The sequence below is a fragment of the Megalobrama amblycephala genome, linkage group LG8 (genome assembly GCF_018812025.1).
Source record: "Megalobrama amblycephala isolate DHTTF-2021 linkage group LG8, ASM1881202v1, whole genome shotgun sequence".
NCBI lineage: Eukaryota > Metazoa > Chordata > Actinopteri > Cypriniformes > Xenocyprididae > Megalobrama > Megalobrama amblycephala.
Genome location: NC_063051.1, coordinates 12,022,373 through 12,050,086, shown reverse-complemented (window position 1 = coordinate 12,050,086; position 27,714 = coordinate 12,022,373). Strand labels below are relative to the sequence as shown.

At 36.5% G+C, this 27,714-nt stretch overlaps 1 protein-coding gene across 7 annotated transcripts; it reads left to right on the top strand.

The window, feature by feature from the left end:
• The first annotated feature begins 347 nt into the window (after nucleotides 1-347).
• Nucleotides 348-27,714, top strand: tns2b (tensin 2b). 7 transcript variants are annotated; one of them, XM_048199284.1, is made up of 26 exons: nucleotides 348-1,208; nucleotides 4,635-4,740; nucleotides 4,945-4,982; nucleotides 8,153-8,185; nucleotides 10,556-10,590; nucleotides 10,764-10,944; nucleotides 11,030-11,080; nucleotides 11,214-11,336; nucleotides 11,863-11,927; nucleotides 13,609-13,692; nucleotides 13,771-13,883; nucleotides 14,338-14,398; nucleotides 14,893-14,968; nucleotides 16,025-16,154; nucleotides 16,243-16,305; nucleotides 16,394-16,510; nucleotides 17,666-18,964; nucleotides 20,214-20,283; nucleotides 20,398-21,224; nucleotides 21,967-22,191; nucleotides 22,294-22,371; nucleotides 22,453-22,530; nucleotides 24,301-24,469; nucleotides 24,792-24,860; nucleotides 25,138-25,167; nucleotides 26,926-27,714. In XM_048199284.1, the coding sequence occupies exons 1-26, from the start codon at nucleotides 1,095-1,097 to the stop codon at nucleotides 27,068-27,070; spliced, it is 4,380 nt and encodes a 1,459-aa protein (XP_048055241.1). In that variant the 5' UTR covers nucleotides 348-1,094; the 3' UTR covers nucleotides 27,071-27,714. The 7 variants fall into 7 exon arrangements, with proteins under 7 accessions (XP_048055241.1, XP_048055240.1, XP_048055242.1 ...); XM_048199283.1 differs by having other exon boundaries at nucleotides 10,761-10,944; XM_048199287.1 differs by lacking the exon at nucleotides 348-1,208 and adding an exon at nucleotides 3,127-3,171 and having other exon boundaries at nucleotides 10,761-10,944.

The window sequence follows — 27,714 nt, the reverse complement described above, 5'->3', positions numbered from 1 at the left end:
GTAGCTTATCAATGGTCAATTATGATTTAGTCCAGTTAATGTACACTGAAAAGTCAGCCATGATATTTTTGATACCTGTATTACATTATGCTGGATCTATCATGTAATCTTCATTCACTATTGAAAACTATAACCAAAAAGTCAATTGCTGATTATTCCACTCAAAAAAAAAAAAAAAAAAAAAAAAAACCTTTTGGTCCCACAAATCTTTATATATATATATATATATATATATATATATATATATATATATATATATATATATATATATATATATATATATATATATATATATATATATATATATATATATATATATATATAATAAAAACTTTTGTACTTTGACTTTGTCAAACTTCACCTCAGGTGGTCCCTGATATTTATTCAATTAGAGTTATAACTCACCCTGTTTTACAGAAACTTTATTATGAATGGGATTTTATTCATGGAACAATTTTGTGGTTTCATATGCTCTACAGTAACTTATTCTGTATTACACCCACACATGCAGATGCGAGGCGAGTACTGCTAGGATGGAGCGGATGTGAAGGAACAAGAACAAATGCTTTGTTGTCTCATTCTGCCAATGAAAGATAGAGATGAGGAGGAACAGAAGACCTAATGCTTTCTGTGTGTGCAGACTTAGAGACTGGGTGGTGGAGAGACATTGGAATACAAGCCTTAGGGGTTGTGTGTGCGTGTGTGTGATGGCTCCCAGTGGGTGAGCAGAGCTCAAGTGCCAGAGAAGAGGAAGGGTCTGACGTAAGCCTGCCAAAAACAGCTGCGATAGAGACGGAGGAGGGCGTTACAAAGTGTGCATGTGAGGGGGCAAGAGACAGTCAGAGGGAGGACACCCCGAGAGACACTTAGAGAGAGAGACATTGGAAGTGGGAGAGAATGTGTGGAAAAGAAGGTGTGAGAGATATGATTCCGTGTTGGAACTGGACGCTAAGACATTGAGGAACAAGGAGACGTCCTTGAGGAGACAGGAAACAAGGAGCAACCTGGACTGAAGACTAAGGAAAACAAGGGCTAAGAAAGTGTAAGAGGAGAAGGAAAGGATATCTAAGGAGGAATAAAGCAAGAGAAGTAGAATGGGTTGTGTCTTCAGCAAGCAGTGGTGGGCTAAACAGAGGAATTCCCAGCCCTCGGATCCCCCGAAAACACGAGACCTCACAGAGGATGCAGAGATTCTCAGCTTAAGAGAGGTACGCACGCGTGTGTGTGTGTTTCTGTGTGTGTGCACATGGGGTCATATGTAGGTAAGATGATCTCCAGGCAATGATTGCTGTGGGTCTTCCGCAGTGCTTATGTTTTATGTCTTCTGTAAATCGTTCCATATTTGCAATCTTTAGAGTCAGGGATTTTCAAATAGGGGTTTGTTGACCCTTGCTTGTCCATGGAGAAAACATATAGAACTTGTTTTTACTACTTGTAACTTTATAACAATGATATGTTTAGTTAATGTACTTGATAAGTTGATCTAATTAACACTTCACAATGAAGTTCAGTTTGTTAAAATTAGTTAATGCATTAGTATCATGAACTAACAATTTGTACAGCTAGTTTAATGTTAATATACTGTTGTTTAACTTTAATTCATGTTCATTCATGATACATTAATATTCATTTTAAATAGCTTGAAATGTTAAAATGTATGTAGAAATTAACATTAAACTAGATTAAAAAATCTTCTAAAAGTACTGTTTGTTAATGTTGCCAAATGCATTAACTATAGGCCTATAATTGTTATACACTGCCCAGCCAAAAGAAAAAAAAAAGTATTTCTCTTTGATGGATATAAATATTGTGATGTTATTTCCATCAAGAGGTGCATCAATTTTTGGTCAAGATCTTGTATTGACAATGCAAGAGGTGAGCACTCTGTAAAGTCTCCTCCAGCACATCCCAAAGACTTACACTGAGGTTAAGTTAAGGTCAGGATTCAGAGGTGCCACTTAGTGTGTGGAAATGATTCTTCATGCTCTCTGAACCATTCTTTCAGTTTTAACCTGATGAATATTGGCACTGTCATCCTGGAATATGGCCATGATTACATCTTCTGACATGATTGTTTAAGAAATGAAAAGCACTCCATCTGTTAGGGTTAAAAGAACCATTGCCAAACATAAAACATGCTAGAAACACAATGATCCACTCATAGATTCTTAAGCATCTGCCTATTTAAGTATAAAGTGTTTTTTGTTGTTGTTGTTTTTTTTTTTTTACTCTTGTGGTTCCTGAGTTGGTCGACGATCCATATGAGTGTTTTTTTCCCCCCTCAACAAAATTTCAGGTTAAAGTTTATATATGTAAGTGCTGTCAGTGGTCACTTCTTGTTTTAAGTGGTTCTGTTAATAATATTTACACTGCTGTCACTGCTCATAATGCAGTTTAATGTACAATACAATTGAAAGTGAAAGAAGTGTGTGTAAAACTATTTTTGCTGTAAGGATGAATATTAGCTGAAGGGATATTCCTGTCAATGAACATTTACCCCCACACACAAGCGCTCACTCACAATCACACTTCCCTGTCCGTCATTAGGCGACAGGCTGAATCTTTGGGGTCAGACAGCTTTAGTATGTTATGTGCCCTTAGAAAACTAACCTATAGGATGGAAAAAAATGAACCTCCTTAGAGATTTAGATGCATGTAAATAGAATTAGGGAATATTTCCGCTTCACATTTCACTGTAAACTGTGACAAGCACTTACATGTCATATGTTTGCTGTGCTGTTGACATAAAAAAAGGAACATATATTCCATAACCACTCTCAAATAGCCAGATTATCATACCCATGCAAGCATACACACAAACGCATACGTTTCCTAGGGGTCCTGTGGTCAGAAAGACTGGTTAAAAATAGACAGTGGAATTCTGGGACGGTGGAAGCATACCTCGGCCTTCCCACCTGCTCCCGTCTACTCCTGCCCGGAATGCGAGTGTGTATGTGCGCTTAAGAGAATTCCAATTAGCAGGGCCAAAACTCTATTTCAGAATGTTTGCAGCAACGGTAGCGGTCTCTCTCTCTCTCTCTCTCTCTCTCTCTCTCTCTCTCTCTCTCTCTCTCTCTCTCTCTCTCTCTCTCTCTCTCTCTCTCTCTCTCTCTCTGTCATATAAGCCTGTACATTCGACTTTGGGAGAATTCTAGTAGCATAACCTAAACAGTGAGTTCATTCTGCTCTCTTCAAAGAAGTAAGAAGGCATGGGGAGAAAGCTGTGTTGTTGGATATGTGGAGGGAAATGCTTTATCCATGAGCCAACCTTTGGCTGCAGAGAGAGAGAAGGGTGGAGAGCTGAAATGTGCTTGTAAAGAACCATATTTGAAAAGAAAGAAAGAGAAAAAAGAAACTTAAAACCAGAGTTTCGCTTATATCTGTGTGTTTACATTAATATCTGGATGTCACAGGCTCGCAGTACGTAAACATAACCTCTATGAAACGGAACTAGTTTGCACTAGTTTAGTGAACTGCTGTACATGTGATTTTTTAAAAACATTCTCTGTGATTGTAGAACGGTTATATTTCCTCTGAAATATTTAGGTAGAGCGGTTAAGGTGTTATACAACGCATATGAATCACGCGCTTCCTAATATAGCGATTGTTTACTTCCCATTTACAGCCTGTAGATGGCAGCATTGTCTAGCGGATAAACCTAATAATGTTTATAAAGGCCTACACTGCGTTTCAAAGGTTGGGGTCCATGAGATTTAAAGAAATTAATATTTTTATTCAGCAAGGACACATTAATATGATCAAAAGTGACAGTAAAGACTCTCTAAAGTAATTGTAAAATTGTTATAAATATATATATATATATATATTTCAATTAAATGCTGTTCTTTTGAACTTTCTATTCATCAAAGAATCCTTAAAAAATGTGTCATGGTTACCACTGGTTACCACAAAAATATATTAAGCAGCACACCTGTGTTTACTTGAGAATCAAATCAGCATATCAGAATGATTTTTGAAGGATCATGTAACACTAAAGACTTTTTTTACTGTATTGTTTTAATACAGCTTTGTTGAGCATAGGAGACTTAAAAAACATTAAAAACATTAAAAAATCTTACACCGACTGCAAACGTTTAGTGTATATACAAATGTCTTATAAAATATAATGTCTTTAAAATCATTACTACCATTTCATAAACAAAATATTATAATTGCTATGAATTTCCTATAGCATTGATAATATTATGTTGCTGAAATGGTATATAGACGTAATTAGTTGTATCAAGTAGAAAAAGAATCACCTATTTGCAGGGTAGAATAGAATAAAGAATCATGTCATTCAGTGATTGTCAAATCATCCAGCTGTCTTATGCAATATCTGTTCAGTGCATCAAAAACAGTTCTATCATCACATTACTCTTCCCCAATTCAAACATACATTTCATTTATCACCTCCAGTTTATGAGTGATTGATTTATGCTCCTCATATTACCACGACTGGGGGCGTGTGGACATGTGTGCTCAGTGCTCTTTAATATCATGTTTGTGGTTGGCAGATGTGTTTGGTTTTATTTCTTGCCAGATGTACATAGATCCCAATATAAATACATTTGTGAAAATTGATCTGCTACTGTATAATTTTGAGGTCTTTGTGTGTGTGCTTACATGTGTAGTTGGGGAAAATGGGTTCACACTCCTTTAAAGAGAGGAACTTCAAGAAGAAACGCCACTGTGCTGTCTGCAGACAAACCCTGGAAAGCCATGGCATGTACTGCAGAGGTGAAACGCACATTCGCTTTTCTATCATTACTTTACATTTACTTCTGTTGTTTTTATACTTATTTAAGTATCCTGCACCCTGCTCCAATGTATGTGATTTCATCTTTGTGGGACATTTTTTTTCACGTTGAAGGCAAAACCTGACCCCCCCACATGTAATGTTCATCAATATTTATTAATGTAATCCACATTTTCTCCTTGCAGAGTGTAAAACTGCAGTGCATAACAAATGTGAGGAAAAGGTATGTTTCTTTCTCTGGCAGCTGAAATGCTGTTTCTACTCTTTGCTTATGATGTGAAGTACATTGAATTTGGCCAAACTGTGACTGGCGCTGGATTTGGCTATAAACAATAAGGAAATGTGGCAGAAAAATAGATCCGCTTATTGTCAATGACTGTGTATGTCCTTTTAGTGCCATATGTTCATCTATGATCATAGTGGCTTTTGGTCTTGTGATGTTTGCCACTCACAAATATAGTACAAATAGATCTAAATCAGATGAGTTATGAACTCTGGTTATCTTTGGTATTAATAGAAATTGCAATCAGTCACCGGATGCCATCAGTGCATCACACGGATATACACTAGCGTATCCACACGCTACAGCTGTTCCTCTCGTTCTCTCCTTCATTATCTTTTCATGCACATTTCCCATTGCTTATGTTTTGAGTTGAATTCATTTATTATTATTTTAAGTAAATGTCTTGCCTCAACTTAAAATATCAAGTGTCAAAACAATGCAATCATAATTATTCATGCTGGTAAAAAAAGGTCAATGGGACTGGAATTCAAAACCATTTTTAGTGTTGTGTTTCACTATTTAATTAAAATAACGCATTGTGCAATTCACTATGCTAGCTATAGTTGATTTGACTAATACTGACTAATATTTGTACGTTTTTTAATATATATATGTGTGTGTGTATATATATATATATATATAGTATTATTAGAGTTACTCTGCAAAAAATGCTTTTCTTACTTAGAGTTTTTGTCTTGTTTCTAGTCCAAATATCTATTTTCTGGACAAGGAAAAAATTATTGTCTTGTTTTCAGAAAAAAAAAAAGTGAAAATGATGTGAGTTTTTGCTGAAAACATGATTTTTATTAAAACAAGATTTTTATTTTAAAACAAGATTTGCTTAAAACAAGATTATTTCAAACCGAAAAGCAAGATTAGTTTGCTTACCCTATTGGCAGATTATTTTGCTTGTTTTAAGCAAAAACTCACTTAATTTTGATTTATTTTTTCAGAAAAAATTTTCTTGTCCAGAAAATAGATATTTGGACTAAAAACAAGACAAAAACTCTAAGTAAGAAAAACATATATATATATATATATATATATATATATATATATATATATATATATATATATATATATATATAATAAGGTATTGGTAATATTAGTACATTATAATTAACATGAACAATGAAAATTACTTCTAAAGGATTTATAAATCTTAGTAAAAAAACCATTTACTAATACACTATTAAAATCTAATTTTGTATCTGTTAATATTATTTAATGGACCTGAGCAAACATTTACAATGAACAGTTGTATTTGTATTAACTAACGTTAACAAATATTAATAAATATTGTGACAAATGTATTGCTCATTGTTAGGTGATGCATTATTTTAATTCATTAATTAATGTTACTGGTTCAATTAATGCTGGTATCAAGAGCTAACAATGAATAATCAAGTAAATCTTTGTACATTTTTAAAGCATTATTTACTTTATCTTTTTCCAGTGCATGCCCATGGTTTTAGAGAGAGAGGGAGAGAGAGAGAGGAAGAGTTGGGTGGTAGCAAGAGAGTGAGAGGATCAGAAAGAGAGAGAGAAAGAGAGGAGAGCACTTGTGTGTGTGTGTGTGTGTGTGCTATAGGAACTCTAGAAAACTGGACTTATCTGAGAAAGGTACAGACACTTTTACTTTTTAAACAAAGGGGTTTCATATTGCTTTTTGCAAAAGTTAATTATACTTTTCATTTTGGATGGTATAATCATTTTTTTTGTGTTTGAAGTGAGAAAATGATCTGTTTGGCACAAAGAGAAATACGGTAGAAAAGACAGATAATCACCATTTGATGAAAGTGGAGACAAGTGTAAGACACACTGACACATGAGAGATACAATCAGATGGTTATTATGGATTATAAATGAACATTTATCTTTGTTTGTTTAGTGACTGAGAGTTTGTGAGCATGTGATTGTGTCTGTGTCTAGCAATTAGTTGCTACCTGCTAAAACAGGATGTAGTTAATGAACCCCTGTGTGTTTCCTTATCCCACATAAAGGATTTGTTTTGTCTGCACTGTAATATGATTTTATCATTACACTCTTAAAAACAAAGGCTCTTTATTGGCATCAATGGTTCCATGAAGAAACATATACAGAATCTTTCCATTGCTTTATTGTGGAAAATTAATTGTTCTTTTAAAAACTGTTCATTGAAAGGTTCTTTGGGGAACCAAAAATGGTTCTTCTATATGGCATCACTGTGAAATCCACTTTTTGCAATCTTTGTTTTTAAGAGCGTATGTTGCAACATGTCAGCTTCCAACAATTGTATTTTCGAGGAGGGCGATCCAAAGTCACTCTACTCTATAGAGCTCAAATAATGAGTACAATGACTTTTATAAGGCAGCAGTGTAGAGAACATTACATTACATTGGCTTGCATGGTGAAAAAAAATACTCCTACAGACTCATGATTAGAAGGAGCCACAGGCCAGCTGATCATCTGAAATAGAGTAGTGGAAATAGTTCACAAAGCCAGCAGGCATTTCATTCGTTCTGGATGGAGAGATCAGCTGCTTTTGTTTCTCTTTATATACGTGTCTCCACCCTCTGTCCACATCAGCCTCCCTGTCTGTCAGTCTATCAGAATATCCCACATCACACTTTCACCCTCCAGTATCCAGAATGGTGGTCAATTAAGGGTTTCAGTGACAGATGCTCAAACGTTTACTCCAGTCTTAAAAATATGGTTACATCCTTGGCTGTTCATTTAATTGCATATGTTAACAAAAATGTATTAAATCCATATATAGCATATGTAAAGTCATGTGTGTTAGAGTCTGTAAGTTAAAATGTTAAGTACTAATTACTGGAAAGGAAGCAAAGTAAACGTGTGCACCCACACACTCGCACACAGTGTTAAACAGTACCAGATGTCCCCTGGTGTGATAATAACCTAATGAGGACAGAGAGGATGTCTTTAAATGGAGAGTCACCCAGTGGCCCCAAAGTATGCTAGCTGCATATGTGTATGTTTAAAAGACTGGTATGTGTCTCTGTCATGGTCTCTGATGTCTAAATGCTCCATATCATGAGTCAAAGATGTTTGATTCAGTGTATCTGTTTTCCACAATACAAACCTTTCTTTGTCTTTATTTCTTCCAGGTCACTGTCCCCTGTGAAGTTATCTCAGATCCAGTGAGTATTGCTAATTGCTAAGTTATAATTTACTTCCATAACGTCTTATGACTAAGGATGAATTGCATATATATACAGTACAGTCCAAAAGTTTGGAACCGCTAAGATTTTTAATGTTTTTAAAAGAAGTTTCGTCTGCTCACCAAGGCTACATTTATTTAATTAAAAATACAATAAAAAACAGTAATATTGTGAAATATTATTACAATTTAAAATAACTGTTTTCTATTTGAATATATTTCACGAAGTAATTTATTCCTGTGATGGCAAAGCTGAATTTTCAGCATCATTACTCCAGTCTTCAGTGTCACATGATCCTTCAGAAATCATTCTAATATGCTGATCTGCTGCTCAAGAAACATTTAATGTGTACAATTGTACAAAATATTTGTGTACAATATTTTTTTTTCAGGATTATTTGATGAATAGAAAGTTCAAAAGAACAGTGTTTATCTGAAATCTAATCTTTTGTAACATTATAAATGTCTTTACTGCCACTTTTCATTGATTTAATGCATCCTTGCTGAATAAAAGTATTCATTTCTTTAATTTCTTTTCAAAAAAATAAAAATAAAAATTCTTACTGACCCCAAACTTTTGAACGGTAGTGTATAATGCTACAGAAGCTTTGTATTTCAGATAAATGCTGTTCTTTTGAACTTTCTATTCATCAAGGAATCCTGAAAAAAAAAAAAATAAAAGTACTCAACCGTTTTCAACATTGAAAATAATCATAAATGTTTATTGAGCAGCAAATCAGCATATTAGAATGATTTCTGAAGGATCATGTGACACTGAAGACTGGAGTAACGATGCTGAAAATTCAGCTTTGCATCACAGGAATAAATTACTTTGTGAAATATATTTAAATAGTACACAGTTATTTTAAATTGTAATAATATTTCACAATATTACTGTTTTTTACTGTATTCTTAATTAAATAAATGTAGCCTTGGTGTATATATATATATATATATATATATATATATATATATATATATATATATATATATATATATATATATATATATATATATATATATAGAGCACAACATTTAGGCTAACTGGGGTTTGAGAGACTCCTTTAACAAATATCTTAAAAAACATATTTAACAGTGCATCTACATTGCATATACATTAATTCAGTAGTGGAACTGACATATCTAATGTCAACTTTTATACATTCAGTAGGATAATCAACCTTTAAAATAGAGTTTGTATGGCAAAATGGAAGCTGGATTTTTTTTTTTTTTTTTAAATAGTGTTTCCTGCATGAGAAATGTTACATTACTTATGTTTGGGGTCTCAGAGACGCCAGGTATAAAACATGAATAAATTCAATGCATTTTCACGTGTTAAGTTTTTCTGATTGATTATACACACTGTAGTCCACTCCTGCTGGTTGTTTACTTTGATTTATTTTCTTGTATTTTCTAAAATGTGTTTTTGCTGGGGTTAAATATACCCCAAGCAGAAAGAATATAATTTTATTGGATAATATAGTGATATTTTTTTTGAAAAGTGCATGCCTGATTTATAATACAACAGGGGGTTAAAGTTTCAATAATTTATTCCTGCTGGGTTTTGGTCTTATCAGAGGAATATAATAAAACAATTTGAAAGGAAATAAGAGGTTCATTTTAACGGGGTCCTTGGTTATGATTAAACTTTTTTTAACTTTAGTTAGTGTGTATGTTGCTGTTTGAGCATAAACTACATCTGCAAAGTTACACTGCTCAAAGTTCAATGCAAAGGGAGATATTTTCTTTTACAGAAATCGCTTTTTAAAGACTACTACAAACGACTGGTAGAGACTACCTTTAGAGAAGAGGAAGAGTGTTGTTGCCATGCCGTCATTTTTTTGCCGGACTGCTTCACAAACAAGGGTCAATTCAACACTTGATTTGCACAAAAGATTAACATGACGGCACATGCTTGTCGATGAGTTAAATCAACTCCACAGCGACTACATAAATTTATCCACTAACCATTCAGAAATGTCCAGTTGCATTCAAAAAGATGTAACTTCTTCCTGAATCTCTCCATCAGTGTCCAACTCTGGTTTGAACAATGTAAGACTTAACACTGTTACTGATAAGTCATTTTGGCTGCGTGAGATTTTCCAGCTTTGTTGTTGTTGAGCAACCGAAGCACAAGCTGTTAAAAGGGGCATTATAGGTCCCCTTTAAATTACTATTATTTTTACAAAGACAACTGCAGGCAAACACAAAAATAGTGAAGTCATTATTAACAGAAATGGAAAGTTAAATGAATTATGAAGTGTGTTTGATGTATTGCAATTTAAAAGCAATGTCTGTACCATGTCTGCCTGCCTTTTACTCACATTCTCTTAACTCTGATCTCTCCTAGCCTCCATTTCCAAACCAGCTGAACATCCTTCCCAGGTAAGAGCAAATTTTATATAAAGCTAACTCCTGGTTAACTCCTAATAATCCTGGTTGGGATGGCATGTGGGTGACGAAATAGGCAAATTTCTTATTTTCAAGTGTAAAGTTCCTTCAAGTTTGCATGTATTTGTATATGAGTACTTCTTTTTTGTATGTGTGTTTCACAGTAGAGACAGCATGGATAGTGTTATGGAGAAGTTGATGGGCAGTCAATATGATTTCGATCTGACCTACATCACTGAGCGTATCATCTCTGTCCTCTACCTGTCTGACCTGGAAGAACAGCATTACAGCGCTAACCTTAAAGAAGTGGCGGCCATGTTGAAATCTAAACATCAAGACAAGTTCTTGGTCAGTTGTATTGTTGTTTAAAATCATTGTTGAGTTTTAATTCCATATGAATCAGCACTCTTATGTCTCTTTTACTCCTTCTCAGCTTATAAATCTGTCAGAGAAACGCCATGACATCTGCAGGCTAAATCCAAAGGTATCTTCCTGCTCTTTGTTATTCCATTGTCTAGATTTGCAAACAACCACATTTCAAAGTCACTCTATAGCTCGCTTGTTTTGATGTATGTTCTGATTCTGTATTTTTGGGATGATCCCTTCCCCTGCCTCAGGTTGAGGAGTTTGCGTGGCCCGATTTACATGCCCCGCCCCTCGATAAAATATGCGCTGTGTGCAAGACCATGGAGAACTGGCTTAACTCTGACCCCCACAACGTGGTTGTACTTCACTGCAAGGTTGAGATCAGAAGTTATTTAATTTTTAATAAAAGAGCTAAAAGTGTCTAAATGTCATCACAGTCTTATTAAAAGAATAGATCATCCAAAAATGAGAATCTGTCATCACTTACTTACGCCAAAGTTGTTCCAAACTCGTATGACTGTCTTTCTAATGGAAAAGTTTAGACTAATGTACTCTCTGTTCCGTGCAGTTGCAACGAATATGGACTGAAGTGACAGAAAAGCACTATAAAAGTAACATAAAAGTAGTTCATACACTTGTATTCCTAGTATAATAGGATAATTCCTATGATTATCTTCCCCATAGTGGGGTGATAAACGTTGTGACCAGATCAGAGTCGGCGAGTTAAACTCAATAACTAGATCAGTCTGATCCAACATATAGACTTGTAAATGATGACAGAATTTAAATGTTATCAAAATTTCATGTCATAGAAATCATAACCCCAAATTAGTATTAGTTGTTGAACATATTGTTTCTTCTCTGTCTATCTTCCTTTCTCTCTACCTGTTACTTTCTTAGGGAAACAAAGGAAAAACAGGGGTGATTGTGGCAGCTTACATGCACTATAGCAAAATATCAGCTGGGTACTTACACACACACACACACGCATATAAAACATAAACCATAAAACATGGGATTCCATGTTGTTTGGGGACTTTCCATAGACATAATGATTTTAATACTGTACAAATTGCACATTCTATCCCCTATAGCCTTAACCCTACCCCTAAACAAACCTACCCATCACAGAAAATGTTCTGCATTTTTACATTTTCAAAAACATTTAGTATGATTTATAAGTTGTTTTCCTCATGGGGACCAAAAAAATGTCAAAAATGTCTGGTATTACTATCTTTAACTTAGGGTTTACCAGGAACACACACACACACTAACACTAACCAGTTATGGATATTCAAAATGGGTAAGCTACATCATACATTTACACTACCATTCAAAAGTTTGGGGTCAGTAGGATTAAAGAAGGAAATGAAAGGTGCCGTAGAACGTGTTTTCAAAAGATGTAATATAAGTCTAAGGTGTCCCCTGAATGTGTCTGTGAAGTTTCAGCTCAAAATACCCCATAGATTTTTTTTTAAAAATTTTTTAACTGCCTATTTTGGGTCATCATTAAATATGCGCCGATTCATGCTGCGGCCCCTTTAAATTCTAGTGCTCCCCGCCCCCGGAGCTCGCGCTTGCCTTAAACAGCATAAACAAAGTTCACACAGCTAATATAACCCTCAAAATGGATCTTTACAAAGTGTTCGTCATGCAGCATGTCTAATCGCGTAAGTATGGTTTTTATTTGGATGTTTACATTTGATTCTGAATGAGTTTGATGGAGCTCCGTGGCTAAAGCTAACATTACACACTGTTGGAGAGATTTCTAAAGAATGAAGTTGTGTTTATGAATTAAACAGACTGCAAGTGTTTAAAAAATTGAAATAACGTCAGTCTTGTCTCCATGAATACAGTAAGAAACGATGGTAACTTTAACCACATTTAACAGTACATTAGCAACATGCTAACGAAACATTTAGAAAGACAATTTACAAATATCACTAAAAATATCATGATATCATGGATCATGTCAGTTATTATTGCTCCATCTGCCATTTTTCGCTATTGTCCTTGTTTTGCTTACCTAGTCTGATGATTCAGCTGTGCACATCCAGACGTTCTGTCTAATGCTTGAACATGAGCTGGCATATGCAAATATTGGGGGCGTACATATTAATGATCCCGACTGTTACGTAACAGTCGGTGTTATGTTGAGATTCGCCTGTTCTTCAGAGGTCTTTTAAACAAATGAGATTTATATAAGAAGGAGCAAACAATGGTGTTTGAGACTCACTGCATGTAATTTCCATGTAATGAACACTTGTTATTCAACTATGCCAAGGTAAATTCAATTTTTAATTCTATGGCACCTTTAATACTTTTATTCAGCAAAGACTTTTATGACAGTAAAGACATTTATAATGTTAAAAAAGATTTCTATTTCAAATGCTGTTATTTTAAGCTCTGCCATCACATAAGTAAATGACATTTTAAAATATATTGAACAGGAAACTGTTCTTTTAAATTGTAAAACTATTTCACAGTATTACTGTTTTTACTGTATTTTTGATCAAATAAATGCAGCCTTGGTAAGCATAAGAGATTCCTTTCAAAAACATTTAAAAAACTCTTACGCAGTGCTTATTTATTATAATTCATGAATGGTATTCATATGACTTGACTCTTACTGGTATATGTGTGCAGGGCAGATCAGGCTCTCTCGACAGTTGCTATGAGGAAATTTTGTGAGGATAAAATCTCTTCCTCTCTCCAACCATCTCAGAACAGGTATGACCAATGTTTATTTCTGTTTGTTCCGGAATAACTTGTTCTAGTTTGGCCATGATGTTCTTTCTGTCATTGCAGGTATATATATTATTTTGCCGGTCTTCTCTCGGGTGCAATAAAGATGAACAGCTCACCACTGTTCCTGCACCAGATTCATATTCCAGCTTTGCATAACTACCAGTCTGGAGGAGGTACACAACATGTCTGTTCAATCAAACCCAGGCCTTATTTTGTATTGTCTGTACTGGGTTTGGGGAGGGGGAAAAAACTACAGAATTCTATGTAAATGTTTTGAATGTGTTTAAATATGTTAAAGTGATAGTTGAACCAAAAATGAAAGCATCATTTAGTCATGTCCAAACCTGTATGACTTTCTTTCCTCGGCAGAATACAAAAGAAGATATTTTGAATAATGTTTCAATTGGTTTTGCTTATACAGTGAATGCCATTGGGTTTCAAAACAGCTTTGGTCCCTGTTGACTTTTATTGTATCAAAACAACAAACACTGAGACATCTTTCAATATATCATCTTTTATGTTCTACATAAGAAAGAAAGTCATTCAGGATTGGAATGACAGAAGAGTGAGTAAATAAATGAATGTAGCACTGTTGTTTTTCCTCATATTTTCCATTGCATTTTGAAGGTTACTCTCCCTTTCTGAAGATCTATCAGTCATTGCAGCTGGTCTATTCTTCAGGCAAATAGTAAGTGGGTCTATTTTATCAGTCTCGTTAAGTGTGAAATATTTTTCAGGCATGGTGGTCACTGTGTGCTTTCTGATATGTTGACTTCAAGACTCCAAAAATAACCATTTTAATAACCACCATCCTGCTGTTTTTAGCTGCTCTAAGCTGGTCTAATCTGTTTTAAGTTGATCTTGATCTCACTCTGGCCAAACTGATGTTGCTCATCTCCCAGCTGTGCCAAGCTGGTATTATGCTGGTCAACAAGCTGGTCTTCCAGCTGAAAAGTGCCCAAAACCCCTCTAAAACCAGCCTAAAGACCTGCCTGACCAGCTTAGACTGGTTTAAAAAAAAAAAAAAATTCTGCAGGAAATCCAGGCAATGTGAGTTTCAGTCTGGCTCACAGTGTGTCCAAATCCCATTTCCCCTCTCTTCTCCTCATGTCATGTCTTGACTGACCTATGAAAACAAATCAGATATCATACTTTGCTGACTTCTTTTTGCTTATGTTACAGTGATATTCAGAGCCCTAACAGTAAGATGCTGTGTGTGAATATTGAACCAGCTCTACTGCTGAAGGGAGACATCCTGGTGAGGACTCTCAAACTTTTCACATGAGTACATTCTTGTTAAATTAGATGTTCCTAAAACCTGCTCACAAGCCACTGCTTTGAAAGGAGAGATTATTTCTACATATTTAAAAACATCATCCCATTATTAAATGTATGATAAGACACCAGAAAATCGCACGCAATGCTTAGGGTTAGAATTTATCAAAAGCTTTAACTCCAGTATTAAACTTCAGTTGAGAAGAAGAGTGCTATTAATTTGCCAAGTTATAAAGGGTTAGTTCACCCAGAAATGAAAATTCTTTCATTAATTCCTCACCCTTATGTCTTTCCAAACCTGTAAGACTTTTGTTCATCTTCAGAAGACAAATGAAGATCTTTTTAATGAAATCCGAGAGCTTTCTGTCCCTCCATTGACAGCCTATGCAACTGCCACTTTCAAGCCCCAGAAAGGTAGTAAAGACATCATTAAAGTAATCCATGTGACTTCAGTGGTTTAACCTCAATTTTATGAAGCAACGTGACTGCTTTGTTTCATTTAAAGGGATAGTTCACCCAAAAATCATTTTAATGAAACCTGAGAGGTTTCTGTCCCTTCATGGAAAGTCCAGGTTAACCAAAACATAGAAAATTCAAAAAGGTCTTAAAGGCATTGTAAAAGGAATCCATATGAATTGAATGGCTTAATACAAGTCTTGTGAAAAGATATGATCACTTTATATGATGAACAGATTTAATTTAGGCTCAGGTTTCATTAAAATATCTTAATTTGTGTTTCGAAGATGAACAGAGGTCTTATTGGTTTGGAAAGACATGAGGGTGAGTAAATGGGTGAACTATTCCTTCAAAGATAAAAAAGGTGAAAAACCCAAGCCACATGTCTGGATAAGAATCTCACAGACACTTGGTGGGCCATTAACCACCTAGCAGCCAACCAGAACATAGCAACACTTTTGTAACCACTCAGAACACCTTAAAAACCACTTAGCAACGCCCTGGCAACCACCCACAACACCCAAGCAATGTGTAAGCGAGTATTTCCTTCAGTAAAAATGTTCTTCTGACTGTCTTTCTTTAGGTGAAATGTTATCACCGTCTCTCAGATGTGTGTAAGAGAGAATGTGTGTTCAGAGTCCAGTTTCACACCTGTAGTGTTCATGGATCTCAGCTTGCTTTTGGCAAAGGGGAACTTGACCATGCTTGCACAGGTAAATATTGGCACTGTTTGTTTGACTGCCCACTCCAGTAATAATGTGTGTTTTCTGTATTATTATTCTGATTTGTGTTTGTGTGTAGACGACCGTTTCCCTGCAGATGCCACAGTGGAGTTGCTATTTTCTTCTGGCCCACAAAGGAGAGGTACACATCTATCAACTGAACTCTTCCACCATTCCTCCATCCGTTAGCTCTGTCTTAATGCTCTATGTGTGTGTTTGTGTGTTCTGAGGTGGAGATGTGCAGGGAAATGAGCCGGGAGTATCTGTGGATCATGGCACCACAGATCCTGTTGTGCGCTGGGACTCGTATGAGAACTTTAACCTTCACCATGAGGATAGTGTTGAGGGTATGTGCACTCAGTCTAGCAAAAAAACTGTGGTTTGCCAAGGTACAAGCTACACTGTTTAAAAAAAAAAGAAAAAAAAAAAGATTTATCATCACATCTTTTTCACAAAACTTTTGTCAAATCAACGACCTCCAAAGAACAGGCGAATCTCAACATAACACCGACTGTTACGTAACAGTCGGGGTGAACGCCCCAATATTTGCATAATGCCAGCCCATGTTCCCAACATTATAAAACGCATTAGAATCAACAGACTAGGTAAGCAAGCAAGAACAATAGCAAGAAATGGCAGATGGAGCAATAATAACTGACATGATCCATGATAACATGATATTTTTAGTGATATTTGTAAATTGTCTTTCTAAATGTTTTGTTAGCATGTTGCTAATGTACTGTTAAATGTGGTTAAAGTTATCATCGTTTATTACTGTATTCACGGAGACAAGAGCCGTCGCTATTTTCATTTTTAAACAGTCTGTATAATTACAGACTTGCAGTCTGTATAATTCATAAACACAACTTCATTCTTTATAAATCTCTCCAACAGTGTAGCATTAGCCGTTAGCCATGGAGGACAGCCTCAAATTCACTCAGAATAAAACGTTAACATCCAAATAAATACTTTACTCACATAATTCGAAGCATGCATACAGCATGCATGACGAACATCTTGTAAAGATCCATTTGAGGGTTATATTAGCTGTGTGAACTTTGTAAATGCACTGTATTATAGTCGAGAGCTCGTGTGGCAGGGAGCACGCGATTTAAAGGGGCGGCGCATTGTTAATGATGCCCCAAAATAGGCAGTTAAAAAAATTAATTTAAAAAAATCTATGGGGTATTTTGAGCTGAAACTTCACAGACACATTCAGGAGACACCTTAGACTTATATTACATCTTGTGAAAAAGCATTCTTGGGCACCTTTAAGGAAACCAGGTTAGGCTACTTACTTGAAAGTACTTGAACTAAATTGAAAAACATAGTGATGAACAATTTTTCTTTTTTTTCTTTTTTTGAGAATCATTTACTTGAGGTGGTCCCAAATGGGAGAAATCACGTTCTGGGACAAAAGACACAGACATTTTTCATACACTTCAATTTCATGAGACAGTAAATAATATGGTTTTGTCTATGTATTTCCCTGTGATCTGTAGATATCTGTCACACACGTGGGCCTTTAGATGGTAGCCTGTATGCTCAAGTGAAGAAGCGTCGAGCACAAGGCTCCAGTCCCAGCAGATGCCCGACCTCCATCAAAGCCTCCACACACTTACCCAGCCATTCCTCACCTACTCCTCCTACTCCTACTCATCTCTCCATCCAGCCTCCCTCACACAACAAAGACGCAAGTCGTTCCTCTGCACCACCTGAATCCCTCTCTCCACTTCCAAGAGAAAAAAGAGAGAAGGACGAAGACAGGGAAAGACACAGAGAAACCGCTATACTTGACGATGGTGACTGCTCTCCCCTGAGACCAGATCGGTCTTCCGTTCAGTCTTGTTACGGTCGCCCGTATTCCCACACTCATTCATTTTGTGGCCCAGACCTGACTAGCCCGAATGCGCTTACACAGACGCTCCACCCCAAACACCACACACTTCCCTGCAGCCGCACCGGCCCACTGCCAGTCCGAGACCTGTGTGTATCCCAGCCGGATCTTTTATGGGAGAGAGGGCGCTGTCTGCACCATCCCTACCCAGAAACCATCAGACACCTATACTCATTTCCCCCTCAAGGAGCCAACCCTCATTCGCCACTTTCCCTCTCACAGTCGTCCCATTCCCACACACTTCCTGTTCAGACACGCGCATTCTTCACAGGGGAGGCATGTCCTCTGTTTCATTGCTCCGCCCTCCCTCAGGGCCATGCCCACATCCCTCCTTCTCTGTCTCCTAATCAGTCACTGCTCTCCAGTCCATACAGAGAGTTACGTTACAGCACAACATCGCCAACATCGTGCTCCTGCAGGGATTGTTCTCACTTACGAGAGGACGTTGCCCTCCACTCTTTACGTGGCAGAGAATTAGAAGCTCTACCTTGGTCTAGAGAGGCGGAGTTTGGGATTAGGCGGGAGCTGCCTATCCACTGGAGGGATGGAAGAGTGGAGTCTCATTGGGAGGGAGTTCAAGAGGCTGAATACTGGCGGCGCAAAATAGCAATGTCACCAGTAACATTATCATATGGACATTGCCACGCTATCCCAAAACAAGATCAAGCGGTATATGTCACAGACACCCAACCCGAACATATTACCCCACTCAGTCCATATCCCAGCCCTCAAAGCAGTGGCTACCACAGTCCGCATCCACCTTGTCCCTGCTCTCCACAACCACTCAGAGAGAGTCCTGGTTACGCCTCCATCAGTCATTCCCCAAACTCCTCCCCCATTGCTGTCACACCATCTCCAAAACGAGCCAATCACAACAGTGCCTCAGCTGAAAAGAGTCAGCATGGTAATCACATTGCGTTTTTAAAACCATTTTTATTAGATGTATATAATAGAAATATTTGTGCTATAATATAATGCAACTTAAGTGTCAGACTGTACACTACTGTTCAAAAGTTTGGGGTCAGTAAGATTTTCTTTTTAAAAAGAAATTCATACTTTTATTCAGCAAGGATGCATTAAATTCATCAAAAGTGTCAGTAAGGACATTTATAATGATTCCTATTTCAAATAAATGCTGTTCTTTTGAACTTTTTATTCATTGTAGAATCCTGAAAAGGATCATATGACACTGAAGACTGGAGACATTTCTACTGAAAACAGACTAATAGAAAACAGTTATTTTAAATTATATTTCACAATATTTCAGTTTTTACTAGAGATGCAGCAATACTAAATTTCTCCACTGATACCGATTATTCAGAGTGATATCTGCCAGTACTGATAATAATACTGATAGTTTGGGGGTTCTGCCTTTTATACCTTCTTTTAAATTAATGATAATTTCATTAAAATTAATAATTAATCATTATATTTTTAATTATTCTATTTTGAAAAAAATAGAAAAATGCAAATAAAATCTTTATTCTCTCCATTTCATCAACTTGTTTCACAGTAACTGGTATCAGTTATAAACAAACACATTACTAAAATTAATATTTCTTAACTTTCTCAATGTTATTATTAATTATTATAATTACTATTAATATTGACCATCAAACTGGTTTCTTAGCACAAAGCACAAATTCAGTGCATTTTCCTATCCTCTTTTGATTGACAGGATATATCAGCCCTGACTATCGGCTGTTTTTAAACTATCGGCTAAACTAAATTTGCTTTTATCGGCTGATACAGATTATTGGCCGATATATTGGTGCGTCTCTACGTTTTACTGTATTTTTGATCAAATAAATGTAGCCTTAACAAGCATAAGATACCTCTTCCAAACCAAACTTTTGAACGGTGGTGTATATTGGGAGAGTTCAACAAAAAATTAAACTTCACTCTCAAGTCGTCCGAGCAAGTGTTTTTTTTTTTTCAACCATATATTTTGTACAGTGTACACACTGCTCTTTTCTGTACACACAATTTGTTGGTGATTGATACTGTCTAGCTCTGAAAAGGAAAAGTGACATAAAAGTTACATAGTAAAAAATGATATAATTTTCATTTTGGGGTGAACTATCCCTTTGACTTCAGCTTTCTTCCCATTTCTAATCTGTTCTATTTTTCTTTCTATTTTGTGTGTTTTGTAGATAGGAGTATTAAGGTCTTAGATGGTGATAAAAGTCACATTGAGGACTTTTCTCATCCTACCCAGGACAGGTAATTATGTTTCCTCATGTACATTAATCTCATGTCAACCACAGTGTTTATTTTGATAGTTGAAGATTGAATTTAATGTACTATCAACCTAAATCTCTCTGTGTATTCTAACAGTAGACCATTGGAGGCAAGAGAACCAATAAAAAGCAAAGCCCCAGAGGGTGAAACTTTCCCTGGGTCTCTGATCACAGTCAGTGGAGCAGAGGAAAAGACGAAGAAAATGCCCATAATAGATTCTACATCTAACACCGCTGTCATTAGTAACCCACCATCATCCAAGGGTGTGGAGTCAGTGCAGGTACAAACGCACAACCCCAGACCTCTCAGTAACTGTGTCTCAGAATCGGTGCAGGATAAAGGGGAGCGCCCCGGCTCATGCTACACCTCAACATCAACCTCAACAAGTCCTCAACCACCTCTTTGCTCTTCAGAGAGAAGCTCCACTTCTGAATTCTCTTCATTTAACATAAATGCTGAAAGGCAAAGCCTGACACCCTTGACCGACTGCAATGAGGAAAGCAGCAACAGTGACCTGACAACATCATCCCCTGACCCTGATGGCTACGTCACACCCTCATTCCCTATAGCGTCATACTGCTACCCTCTTCTGACAGTGCCTCATGTACCATACACAGGCTACACAGCAATTACCATCCCGGCCTCCTTACCCCAACCTCCTCTTCCTGAAAAACAACGTTCACCCCCCATTCAGAACGTGTCTAATAGCACTGGCACTTCCTCTGTAAAATCAACTGGAAAACCTTCTGTTTTACCTGCCCAGTTCCATGTGTCCTTCTCCTCTTCCACCAGTGAATTACCCACATCTAGTCACAAAGTAACCCCCTCTAGTGGTGTGGAGGAGCCAGAGAACCGCCTCAGCTCCAAGTTTGTTCAAGACAGCTCCAAGTACTGGTACAAACCTGGCATTTCCAGAGACCAGGGTGAGAACATCTGTGTTTTTAATGGTGCTTGTGTCAATATAACATATATACATTTATTTGGAAGATTTTGTATGTATTCTCTGTTAATTGAACCCATGATCATAGCATTGCTAGCCCTATGCGCTACAGTTTTACTATTAGTGATGCACAATATATTGGTACCATTAGAAACTTCTTTGATTCATGGGTATTGGGTGATATTAGCTATTTAACTGCAAATGCTCATTTACCCTGTTTTTACATTTAGACTGCCTTGCAAAATGTTAATGTTTATAATATCTTAATATCTTCGTGCCTTTTAGTCAGATAGCAGATTAGAGCTAAGCAATGATATAGTTTACATTTTGCAATAATATTATTAACAATCAAGTAGCTGAGCTTTGCTATATAGTATATATCACTTTTTTTTTTTCATTTTTTAAGTGTTTAAACAAAATGATAAAGAATTTTAATATTGGCCATTTATCAGTAATCAACTATATCATGAAAATCATATTCTATTTTTTTTTATTGGGCAGAATTTTATCCAATATGATTAATCGATACTCAGTGCAAGTAATAAACACCTAGCAACTGCATAGCAATGCAATAAAAAATTAAAAACCTGAGCATATTATGAGCAAATAAAATGTAGGAATCAAAACATTTAAAAATCTAGTTGTATTAAATGATCATTCTTTAGGAGCTGATGTATAAATATTGCTGTGACTTTATAAAAAAAAATATCTCTTTCCTCATTTAGCTATTGCAGTATTAAAAGATAAGGAGCCTGGCTGCTTCCTCATTAGGGATAGTAATTCATTCCAAGGCGCATACGGATTGGCCCTCAAAGTCACCACACCTCCAGCCCACGCTAGTAACCATGGTGAGATGGGCAACCCACAGGAGCAGCTAGTTAGGCACTTCCTGATTGAGAGTGGCGCTAAAGGTGTGAAGATCAAAGGCTGTCAAAATGAAACATATTTCGGTGAGACTAAGATGATTATGCCTGGTTTATGGATGTTTTTCTAATGCTCTGTGTAGAAAACAGCGACCCCTGTTGTATTCTGATTCTTCTCTTTCCTCCCAGGCTCCCTGTCTGCTTTGGTGTATCAGCACTCCATTACTCCTGTGTCTCTTCCATGTGTACTACGGATCCCAGATAGAGGTCATACAAACATGTAAACTTTTGGAAATGCATTCATTTTTTTCATAGTGAGTGTATAATGACTGTCTAATTGTGTTTCAGACCTTGTTGGTGAATTGCAGGAGTTGCAAAGTGGAACTAATACCAGCACAGCTGCAGACCTACTGAAACAGGGGGCAGGTGAGTTTATTTTTTATTTTATTTTTCTATGTATAGATGGTGGAAGTAAAAAAAGCTATATATGAAAGTTTTGATCAAAAATACTTTAAAAACAGTAATAAGATGAAATATTGTTCAACTTCAGCATCATTAGTCTTCAGTGTCACATGATCTTTCAAAAATCATTTTAATATTCTGATTTGGTGCTCAAGATACTGGACATAGTGCTTATTAATATTTTGTGCATATGATGCTATTTTTTATTCTTTTATATACAGAAACTTCAAAAGAACAGGATTTATTTAAAATTTTGCAAGCAACAATGTAAAAGTCTTTATTGTCACTTCTGATAAATTTAATGCATCCCTGCAAAATAATAATAATAATAATAATAAAAATCTTACTGACCCCAAACATTTGAATGGTAGTGTATAAAAAACAAACCTTGATGATAAACTTCATAGTTTATATTAGTTATATTTCAAAATAAAAATATGAAACAAATTAATACAAAGTTCTGTCATGAAACTCTAGATGGCACAGGCTGATAGGTCCTTAAAGGAACACTCCACATTTTTTTGAAAATAGGCTCATTTTCCAACTCCCCTAGAGTTAAACAGTTGAATTTTACCCTTTTTTAATCCATTCAGCCGATCTCCGGGTCTGGCGGTACCACTTTTAGCATAGCTTAGCATAGTTCATTGAATATGATGAGACCATTAGCATCTCGCTCAAAAATGACCAAAGAGTTCCGATCTTTTTTCTATTTAAAACTTGACTCTTCTGTAGTTACATCGTATGCTAAGACCGACAGAAAATGAAAAGTTGCGATTTTCTAGGCCAATATGGCTAGGAACTATACTCTCATTCCAGCGTAATAATCAATGAACTTTGCTGCCGTACCATGGGTGCAGCAGACGCAATGATATTACGCAGCGCCTCTCACAAATGTCTCCATGGTTGCAAGGCACACTCCCTGTGCAAGCAGGGGGTCACAGGTGGTGCGTAATATCATTGTAATATCAAAATATCGTAATATCAAAATATCGCCGGAATGAGAGTATAGCCATATCGGCCTAGAAAATCGCAACTTTTCATTTTCCATCAGTCTTAGTACACGATATAACTACAGAAGAGTCAAGTTTTAAACAGGAAAAATATCGAAACTCTTTGGTCATTTTTGAGCGAGATGCTAACGCTCTAATAAGATTCAATGAACTATGCTAAGCTATGCTAAAAGTGGTACCGCCAGACCCGGAGATCGGCTGAATGGATTCGAAAACGGTAAAACTCAACTGTTTAACTCTAGGGGAGTTGGAAAATGAGCCAATTTTCAAAAAAAGTGGAGTGTTCCTTTAACTCAGCAATCACATCATTCTCTGTAGGGCACAGCTGATTGGTTCCTGCTGTATCTGTAGCCAGTGAGCTTGTTGCTCAACCTTCAAATACTTGGTCAGCATTTGCTGTAGCAGTTGCACTTGCAGCACACTTTCAGAAAACCTCCATCTTCCCCAGCTCCACCCGTATAGATCTGCTACACGTAATTCATATTGTACAGCAGCAGCATGCCTTACTTGCTAATAGCAGCATGTCTTGTATGAATTGGTAGTAGCAAGTCCCGTACTTGCTCTGCAGCAGCAGCAGTAACCAATAGCAGCAACGTAGCAGATCTATGATTGCTAAACATATCAACATTGTCATATCCATTACCATGCCAAACACTCCAAGAGATGTCATGACAGAAATGTCCCTTTTCTCCCTCTAATATTCTACTCTCTCTCTCTTTGTCAGCTTGTAATGTTCTCTACCTAAACTCAGTGGAAACGGAATCTCTGACTGGCCCGCAAGCCGTCTCCAAGGCAACCAAGTGCACTTTGACCCAGGAGCCTCGTCCTTCACCAACAGTCGTCCACTTCAAAGTGTCCACACAGGGCATCACCCTCACTGATAATCAGCGCAGGTACAGTACAAACACACATGTTGAATAACACTTATGTTTTGCTTCGCCAAGCAAAACAATTTACATTGTATCTTGGCTTTATTAATAACACTCCCAAGCATATTTTTAGCCCCATCCTTCAAATATGAGATTAAAGTTACTTATTTTAGACATTCAAGTAAACTACAGGCCTTTATGGCTCATATCCAAGACATTAATCAGAGACACTGAAAAGTAAAAACAGTCTTCATTGTCATATGCTGTCCAAAAAAGGACACATAGCACAGATAAGCATCTAATCCATATCCTCATTCTTTGTTTCTCTCTCTTTTTATTTATATAGACTCTTTTTCAGGCGACATTACCCTATTCATAGTGTGACTTTCAGCAGTGTGGATCCACTGGATCAAAGGTAAAATTCAAGATGGAATCATTAGGAAAATACAACTCCAATCTACAACATACTGCATTGTTCATGGCCAAGCCAATATGTATCGCTTTGAACGTAGTCTAGTAAAGATGGCTAGACGAGAGGGTTTGCCTCTCATGCTGATCTAAGGCTGTCAACATGCCATTATTTTTTTGCACAAGGGCTCTTCTGCTCTCTTTCATGCTTCTCTCTTACTTGCTCTGCTTGCACATGTTGCTTAGCCTCTGTGTGTGTGTGTGTGTCTGTGTCTGCGTGCCAGGTGGATTGATGCTGATAACACTTCCTGCAAGTAAGTGCTTCTACTTATACACTCATATATTCTCTTTCGGTGTAGCATTTCTTATGTTTTCGGGAAGTTTATTCCCAAATATGTAAATTCAGGAGTGAGACCACATTTTTATGCCACTCAGAATAAGCAAGTTTCTTAATTTAAAGTGCCCCTTTTATGCTTTTTCGGATATTACCTTTCACGTAGTGTGTTTTATAGCTGTTTAGATCTGCATAGTTTCAAATATCAAAGTGCATAACAAATGGAGTTATTGTCTGCCAAAAGAACGAACCAATTCTAAACTGCCTGAAATGAGTCGTCAGTTATTCCAGTCTTCCTGCACAAACCTGTATGGTTTGTAACTAATTTACATAATGCGCGCCTATATATCACTGGCTGCCCAAGAACTACAACGCCATCCTCACTGTAAACAAGTAAACAAGTGCTAAGGGAGACTCTGGAGCTGAAATTCAGATATGGTAATGGCTGTTTCATTCCTGACACGCACTTTTAGAGGTAGACCAATCACAACAGACTGGGCCATCTGACCAATCAAAGCACAGTAGCTATCGTAAAGGAGGGGTTTAGAGAGACCGGATCCAGTGTTGCCAAATCTGTGGTTTTGGGCTACTTTAACCCTTTGAGTGGTACGGTCCTACATATGGGATTTATAATGTTCAGCGACATCACATAACTGCCAGATTCAAACTGTGCTTTTACGCTTTGGCTGCGAGACAGACGCGCTCAGCTCTTGTCTTATATCACAGCTATGCAGTGTTTTCAGCCACATAATGTTTTTTTTTTTTTAAGGTTTCATACATTTAAATATGCATAAGCACCAGAAAAACAATACATTTAGTTTATAAAATACAAATTGATGTCAGACATCAGTGGAAGCAGCAATAACAGTCAATTCAAATATAATTTGCCGACATTTATTCATATCAGTTACACATAAAGGGCCTAAGTAATTATTAAGTTTACTCTATTATTCTTCCAGTTCACCAGCCACTTACTTGCATATATTTTGGGAGAAACTGATGAATTCACCTGCTGTAAATACGACTCTGCGAACTGCGGGGCAAACTAAGATCTAAACATCTCGCATTATAGATCAAGATAAAGATCATTTATAAAGGTTTTTAAACGACAAAACACACTGACTTACACATATTTGAGAATCGGAATATGAGATAGTTGATGACATGGTAAGCAAGTTTGTGAATATTTTAAATAAAAAAGGAAAAACAAAATAATAGCGATACATCTGTCATACAGTGTTATTGTTGCATGACATGTCACCATGGAAACAATAAGGACAAATGTTCTAAAATAATGGTCGCCTTAAAAAAAACTCACGCTTGAAAGGGTTAACACTGTTGCCTCAGGTTGTTTTTCATGTCCACAGGTTGAAGCTACCACAAATAACATGACAATTAGCCCCTGGAATGCGAATTTTACTAGGATAACCCCACTAAAAACGTGGATTTTTCGCCTCTGAATTTGATTTTTACAGAGGGACCCACCCAAAACATGATTGGGCAAGTTTTATGTAGTAATTGGGCAGGTTTTGTTGTGAAAACCTGGCAACCCTGACTGGATTCTTTATTGAACTGTTTCAGACACTGTGAGAAATTGGTGATGCTACAGTGTGAGAAAATTAGTGTTTTTGACCTTAGATACATGTTAACCTATAAACAAAATTAGGAACCTTTAAAATAGCGTAATCGGAGCACTTTAACAATCTGTCATGGTCTGACACATACTTGTTTTCTATAGGGTGTTTGGATTTGTTGCACGTCGCAGTGGTGGTTTGGGAAACTTGTGTCACCTGTTTGCAGAGCTAGACCCAGAGCAGCCAGCCACGGCCATTGTGAACTTCATCAATAAAGTCATGCTGGGACCTCAACAGCTGCGAAAATGAACACAGTATAGAGAGATGGAGAAAAACAAAATTGAGAGAACAAAGGACAAGATGGTAGTGCAGTGGATATTGTCAGTGTTACATTTATACACAGAATCAGAGGAGCGTTTGTCATTATACGCACAGAGAAAAATGACATTTATGACAACTCAGTATATGCAAGCTTCCACTTTTTCTCTCATGTTCACATAAATCAGTGAGATAAGGTCAGGGTAAAATTGAGTGCATTGTAAGAGTGTTTTTAAATTATATGCTTTTTATTAAATAAAAATGGTTTATATGAGAAAAACAACAACTGGACATTTTCCTGGCAAAGTATGTCTAATGGATAAATAAATGATAGGCAAAGTTTTTAAACACTCAAATCTATTTTGGGTTGAGTAAATGGGACTTTTAATCCAGGATGCCAAAGTGTATGACTGTTATTGTGTTGTTCTGTTTTTATTTTCATTGATTTTCATTGATTTGATGTCCTTGTGTGTTTGTTTTCAGCTAAAATGGTCAGAATGTTTTGGTAGTTTGTTTTCTATTCAAAATGCCCTTTACCAGACAATCATGTTTTCAGCAACTGATGCATTTTTAAATTTATACTTTTTTGGTATTAAAATAAAGTATTAATAAAAATGGAAAATATGAAGAACTAA